This window comes from Oncorhynchus gorbuscha, unplaced genomic scaffold (assembly GCF_021184085.1).
Source record: "Oncorhynchus gorbuscha isolate QuinsamMale2020 ecotype Even-year unplaced genomic scaffold, OgorEven_v1.0 Un_scaffold_3207, whole genome shotgun sequence".
NCBI classification, from domain to species: Eukaryota; Metazoa; Chordata; class Actinopteri; order Salmoniformes; family Salmonidae; genus Oncorhynchus; species Oncorhynchus gorbuscha.
In genome coordinates, this window is record NW_025747517.1 from 12,501 (window position 1) to 20,000 (window position 7,500).

Below are 7,500 nucleotides of genomic sequence, written 5' to 3' on the forward strand. Positions count from 1 at the left end.
TACTAATATAACTAATATAACTAATGTACTACTACTAATATAACTAATGTACTACAACTAATATAACTAATGTACTACAATTAATATAACTCATGTAGGAAGTATTAGGCCTGTTTTCCCAGATCCAGATTAGGCCTGTTTTCCCAGATCCATTAGGCCCGTTTTCCCAGATCCAGATTAGGCCTCTTCCTGTTTTCCCAGATCCAGATTAGGCCCGTTTTCCCAGATCCAGATTAGGCCTCTTCCTGTTTTCCCTGATCCGGATTAGGCCCGTTTTCCCAGATCCAGATTAGGCCTGTTTTCCCAGATCCAGATTAGGCCTGTTTTCCCAGATCCAGATTAGGCCTGTTTTTCCAGATTAGGCCTGTTTTCCCAGATCCAGATTAGGCCTCTTCCTGTTTTCCCAGATCCAGATTAGGCCCGTTTTCCCTGATCCGGATTAGGCCTCTTCCTGTTTTCCCAGATCCAGATTAGGCCCGTTTTCCCTGATCCGGATTAGGCCTCTTCCTGTTTTCCCTGATCCGGATTAGGCCCGTTTTCCCTGATCCGGATTAGGCCTCTTCCTGTTTTCCCTGATCCGGATTAGGCCCGTTTTCCCTGATCCGGATTAGGCCCGTTTTCCCTGATCCGGATTAGGCCTCTTCCTGTTTTCCCTGATCCGGATTAGGCCTGTACCTGTTCTAAAAAAACAGTATTTATACTTTGAGTTGGTCCAATAGTACACATTCTTTCATTTGACTCGACTGGGTTTTATCTGTGTTTGGGAAACAGACCTATAAATAAGGATGTTAATTTGTTGCGTCTCCTCTTTCGTCCAATCAGAACAAGGGATTTAAGAGCAGAACCCCGGACACCAAGACCACCTCCCGCACCCCCAAACAGTCCCCCAAAACTCGCTCCATGACCCCAGCCCCTCCAAACCTGGCTCGGCGTCGGGCGAGGAGTCAGGGTAGGGGACAGCGTGACCCTCCCAGGGAGGGGTACAGGTTCAGGGGTCAAACGAGGGCTGGACTTGGGGGGTAAGAGCCATTCATCTTCCTCCTCTGCCACTGTGTCTTTGCCCTCATTCGCGGGTGAAGATTTCAGTCTGCTGTGGGTGGATAAGTACCGCCCCCAGAATCTGAAGGCTGTGATTGGTCAGCAGGGAGACCAGAGCCAAGCCAATAAGTTGCTTCGCTGGCTGAAGAACTGGCACACCCACCATGCAGTGGGAGGGGCTAAACCAGCAGGTCTGTCTCTCTCTGTCTCTCTCTCTGTCTCTCTCTGTCTCTCTCTCTGTATCTCTCTGTCTCTCTCTGTCTGTCTGTCTGTCTGTCTGTCTGTCTGTCTGTCTGTCTGTCTGTCTGTCTGTCTGTCTGTCTGTCTGTCTGTCTGTCTGTCTGTCTGTCTGTCTGTCTGTCTCTTTTTGTCCCTCTCTTTTTGTCTCTCTCTGTCTCTCTCTCTCTGTCTCTGTCTCTCTCTGTCTCTGTCTCTCTCTGTGTCTGTCTCTGTCTCTCTGTGTCTCTCTCTGTCTCTCTCTCTGTCTCTCTCTCTGTCTCTCTCTCTGTCTCTCTCTGTCTCTCTCTCTGTCTGTCTGTCTCTCTGTCTGTCTGTCTGTCTCTCTCTCTGTCTGTCTGTCTCTCTCTCTCTCTGTCTGTCTGTCTCTGTCTGTCTGTCTGTCTGTCTGTCTGTCTGTCTGTCTGTCTGTCTGTCTGTCTGTCTCTGTGTCTCTGTCTCTCTCTGTGTCTCTGTCTCTCTCTGTGTCTCTGTCTGTCTGTCTCTCTGTCTGTCTGTCTCTCTCTCTGTGTCTCTGTCTCTCTCTCTGTGTCTCTGTCTCTCTCTGTGTCTCTGTCTCTCTCTGTGTCTCTGTCTCTCTCTCTGTGTCTCTGTCTCTCTCTGTGTCTGTCTCTCTCTCTGTGTCTCTGTCTCTCTCTGTGTCTCTCTCTGTGTCTCTGTCTCTGTCTGTCTCTCTCTTTGTCTCTCTCTCTGACTCTGTCTCTGTCTCGCTCTGTCTCTCTCTGTCTCTCTCTCTCTTTGTCTCTCTCTCTGTGTCTCTGTCTAGTAGTGTCTGTATCCTCTCTTAGTAGTAGATAAATAATGTGTTCTCCCTCTCTCCCAGGGAGAGGGTTTGGTAAGTTCACCAGTACTAAGGATAATGGTTCAAGCTTCAAGGCAGCCCTGTTATCTGGACCTCCTGGCGTGGGCAAGACCACCACAGCTGCCTTGGTCTGTGAGGTTAGTCTGAACTACTGTCTGTCCTCCTCTCGTCTTCTCCGGTTCAAATCTCACTTTCTGTGAGGTCAGTCTGAATTACTGTCTGTCCTCCTCTCGTCTTCTCCGGTTCAAATCTCACCTTCTGTGAGGTCAGTCTGAACTACTGTCTGTCCTCTTCTCCGGTTCAAATCTCACCTTCTGTTTGTCTCCTGAACTACTGTCTGTCCTCCTCTCGTCTTCTCCGGTTCAAATCTCTGTGTGTGTGTGTGTGTGTGTGTGTGTGTGTGTGTGTGTGTGTGTGTGTGTGTGTGTGTGTGTGTGTGTGTGTGTGTGTGTGTGTGTGTGTGTGTGTGTGTGTGTGTGTGTGTGTGTGTAGGAGCTGGGCTACAGCTATGTAGAGATGAATGCCAGCTGTACTCGCAGTAAGAACAGTCTGAAACAGGTGATCGCTGAGTCTCTGAACAACACCAGTATCAACAACTTCTACACAGGTACACACACACACCCACACACACACACACACACACACACACACACACACACACACACACACACACACACACACACACCCACACACACACACACCATTTTTCTGCAACCAAATTGCACTTTGTGGATGGAATTTAATTATATTTCTTATTTGTTTACTCTCCCCTCCTCTGTCTCTCTCCCCTCCTCCCTCTCTCCCTCCTCTCTCTCTCTCCCCTCTCTCTCTCTCTCCCCTCCTCTCTCTCTCCCCTCCTCTCTCTCTCTCCCCTCCTCTCTCTCCCCTCCTCTCTCTCCTCTCTCCTCCCTCCTCCTCTCTCTCTCTTCCTCCTCTCTCTCTCTCTCCTCTCTCTCTCTCTCCTCCTCCTCTCTCTCTCTCCTCCTCTCTCTCTCTCTCCCCTCCTCTCTCTCTCTCCCCTCCTCTCTCTCTCTCTCTCTCTCTCTCTCTCTCTCTCTCTCTCTCTCTCTCCCCTCCTCTCTCTCTCTCTCTTTCCCCTCCTCTCTCTCTCTTCTCTCTCTCTTCTCTCTCTCTTCTCTCTCTCTTCTCTCTCTCTTCTCTCTCTCTCTCCCCTCTTTCTCTCTCTCCCCTCTTTCTCTCTCTCTCCTCTTTCTCTCTCTCCCCTCCTCTTTCTCTCTCTCCCCTCCTCTTTCTCTCTCTCCCCTCCTCTTTCTCTCTCTCCCCTCCTCTTTCTCTCTCTCCCTCCTCTTTCTCTCTCTCCCCTCCTCTTTCTCTCTCTCCCCTCCTCTCTCTCTCTCTCTCTCTCTCTCTCTCTCTCCCTCCTCTCTCTCTCTCTTTCCCCTCCTCTCTCTCTCTTCTCTCTCTCTTCTCTCTCTCTTCTCTCTCTCTTCTCTCTCTCTTCTCTCTCTCTTCTCTCTCTCTCTCCCCTCTTTCTCTCTCTCTCCTCTTTCTCTCTCTCCCCTCCTCTTTCTCTCTCTCCCCCTCTTTCTCTCTCTCCCCTCCTCTTCTCTCTCCCCTCTCCCCTCCTCTCTCTCTCTCTCTCTCTCTCTCTCTCTCTCCCCTCCTCTTCTCTCTCCCCTCTCCCCTCCTCTCTCTCTCTCTCCCCTCCTCTCTCTCTCCCCTCCCTCTCTCTCTCCAGGTTCGTCTCAGACAGTCAGTAGTAAACATGTTCTCATCATGGATGAGATTGATGGCATGGCCGGCAACGAAGACCGCGGAGGAATACAGGTACCCAGATCCCCATCTATAATGACCTCTGACCCCTGACCTCTGACCCCTGTAGGAGATGATAGGTCTGATTAAACAGTTCCAGATCCCCATCTATAATGACCTCTGACCCCTGACCTCTGACCCCTGTAGGAGATGATAGGTCTGATTAAACAGTTCCAGATCCCCATCTATAATGACCTCTGACCCCTGTAGGAGATGATGGGTCTGATTAAATAGTCCAGGATCCCCATCTATAATGACCTCTGACCCCTGACCTCTGACCCCTGTAGGAGATGATAGGTCTGATTACAGTTCCAGATCCCCATCTATAATGACCTCTGACCCCTGTAGGAGATGATAGGTCTGATTACAGTTCCAGATCCCCATCTATAATGACCTCTGACCCCTGTAGGAGATGATGGGTCTGATTAAATAGTCCAGGATCCCCATCTATAATGACCTCTGACCCCTGACACCTGTTGGAGATGATAGGTCTGATTACAGTTCCAGATCCCCATCTATAATGACCTCTGACCCCTGTAGGAGATGATGGGTCTGATTAAATAGTCCAGGATCCCCATCTATAATGACCTCTGACCCCTGTAGGAGATGATGGGTCTGATTAAATAGTCCAGGATCCCCATCTATAATGACCTCTGACCCCTGACCCCTGTTGGAGATGATAGGTCTGATTAAACAGTCCAGGATCCCCATCATCTGTATGTGTAACGACCTCTGACCCCTGACCCCTGTAGGAGATGATAGGTCTGATTAAACAGTCCAGGATCCCCATCATCTGTATGTGTAACGACCTCTGACCCCTGACCCCTGTAGGAGATGATAGGTCTGATTAAACAGTCCAGGATCCCCATCATCTGTATGTGTAACGACCTCTGACCTCTGACCCCTGTAGGAGATGATAGGTCTGATTAAACAGTCCAGGATCCCCATCATCTGTATGTGTAACGACCTCTGACCCCTGACCCCTGTAGGAGATGATAGGTCTGATTAAACAGTCCAGGATCCCCATCATCTGTATGTGTAACGACCTCTGACCCCTGTAGGAGATGATCGGTCTGATTAAACAGTCCAGGATCCCCATCATCTGTATGTGTAACGACCTCTGACCCCTGACCCCTGTAGGAGATGATAGGTCTGATTAAACAGTCCAGGATCCCCATCATCTGTATGTGTAACGACCTCTGACCCCTGACCCCTGTAGGAGATGATAGGTCTGATTAAACAGTCCAGGATCCCCATCTGTATGTGTAACGACCTCTGACCCCTGACCCCTGTAGGAGATGATAGGTCTGATTAAACAGTCCAGGATCCCCATCATCTGTATGTGTAACGACCTCTGACCTCTGACCCCTGTAGGAGATGATAGGTCTGATTAAACAGTCCAGGATCCCCATCATCTGTATGTGTAACGACCTCTGACCCCTGACCCCTGTAGGAGATGATAGGTCTGATTAAACAGTCCAGGATCCCCATCATCTGTATGTGTAACGACCTCTGACCCCTGACCCCTGTAGGAGATGATAGGTCTGATTAAACAGTCCAGGATCCCCATCATCTGTATGTGTAACGACCTCTGACCCCTGACCCCTGTAGGAGATGATAGGTCTGATTAAACAGTCCAGGATCCCCATCATCTGTATGTGTAACGACCTCTGACCCCTGTAGGAGATGATGGGTCTGATTAAACAGTCCAGGATCCCCATCATCTGTATGTGTAACGACCTCTGACCCCTGTAGGAGATGATGGGTCTGATTAAACAGTCCAGGATCCCCATCATCTGTATGTGTAACGACCTCTGACCCCTGACCCCTGTAGGAGATGATAGGTCTGATTAAACAGTCCAGGATCCCCATCATCTGTATGTGTAACGACCTCTGACCCCTGACCCCTGTAGGAGATGATAGGTCTGATTAAACAGTCCAGGATCCCCATCATCTGTATGTGTAACGACCTCTGACCCCTGACCCCTGTAGGAGATGATAGGTCTGATTAAACAGTCCAGGATCCCCATCATCTGTATGTGTAACGACCTCTGACCCCTGACCCCTGTAGGAGATGATAGGTCTGATTAAACAGTCCAGGATCCCCATCATCTGTATGTGTAACGACCTCTGACCCCTGTAGGAGATGATAGGTCTGATTAAACAGTCCAGGATCCCCATCATCTGTATGTGTAACGACCTCTGACCCCTGTAGGAGATGATCGGTCTGATTAAACAGTCCAGGATCCCCATCATCTGTATGTGTAACGACCTCTGACCCCTGACCCCTGTAGGAGATGATAGGTCTGATTAAACAGTCCAGGATCCCCATCATCTGTATGTGTAACGACCTCTGACCCCTGTAGGAGATGATAGGTCTGATTAAACAGTCCAGGATCCCCATCATCTGTATGTGTAACGACCTCTGACCCCTGACCCCTGTAGGAGATGATAGGTCTGATTAAACAGTCCAGGATCCCCATCATCTGTATGTGTAACGACCTCTGACCCCTGTAGGAGATGATAGGTCTGATTAAACAGTCCAGGATCCCCATCATCTGTATGTGTAACGACCTCTGACCCCTGACCCCTGTAGGAGATGATAGGTCTGATAAAACAGTCCAGGATCCCCATCATCTGTATGTGTAACGACCTCTGACCTCTGACCCCTGTAGGAGATGATCGGTCTGATTAAACAGTCCAGGATCCCCATCATCTGTATGTGTAACGACCGTAATCACCAGAAGATTCGCTCTCTGGCCAACTACTGCTTTGACCTGCGCTTCCAGAGACCACGACTGGAGCAGATCAAGGTACTCACACACACTGGAACACACACACACTGGAACACACACACACTGGAACACACACACACACACTGGAACACACACACACACACTGGAACACACACACACACACTGGAACACACACACACACACACACTGGAACACACACACACACACACACTGGAACACACACACTGGAACACACTGGAACACACACACACACACACTGGAACACACACACACACACACACACACACACACACACACACACTGGAACACACACACACACACACACTGGAACACACACACACACACACACTGGAACACACACACACACACACACTGGAACACACACACACACACACACTGGAACACACACACACACACACACTGGAACACACACACACACACACACACTGGAACACACACACACACACACACACACTGGAACACACACACACACACACACACACTGGAACACACACACACACACACACACTGGAACACACACACACACACTGGAACACACACTGGAACACACACACACACACTGGAACACACACTGGAACACACACTGGAACACACACACACACACACACACACACACACTGGAACACACACACACACACACACACACACACACTGGAACACACACACTGGAACACACACACACACACACACTGGAACACACACACACACACACACTGGAACACACACACACACTGGAACACACAGAAGCAGAAACAACGTCAATATAGATTCAAATGGAACAAAGTTGTTTTCTATTATCTCTCCTCCCTCTCTCCCTTCCTCCCCCCCTCCCTCCCTCTCTCCTCCCTCTCTCCTCCCTCCTCTCTCTCCTCC

General features: G+C 49.7%; 1 protein-coding gene across 1 annotated transcript in view; it reads left to right on the top strand.

Annotated features, from left to right (window-relative positions):
* The window catches only part of LOC124027425 (replication factor C subunit 1-like), a gene marked incomplete at its 5' end in the record, with an annotated part of 35,394 nt that overhangs the window by 11,666 nt on the left and 16,228 nt on the right, over nucleotides 1–7,500 (top strand). Inside the window, 6 exon segments of the mRNA XM_046339854.1 lie at nucleotides 823–929; nucleotides 961–1,229; nucleotides 2,099–2,214; nucleotides 2,570–2,684; nucleotides 3,777–3,865; nucleotides 6,526–6,663. Coding sequence (XP_046195810.1) covers nucleotides 823–929; nucleotides 961–1,229; nucleotides 2,099–2,214; nucleotides 2,570–2,684; nucleotides 3,777–3,865; nucleotides 6,526–6,663 — 834 coding nt within the window.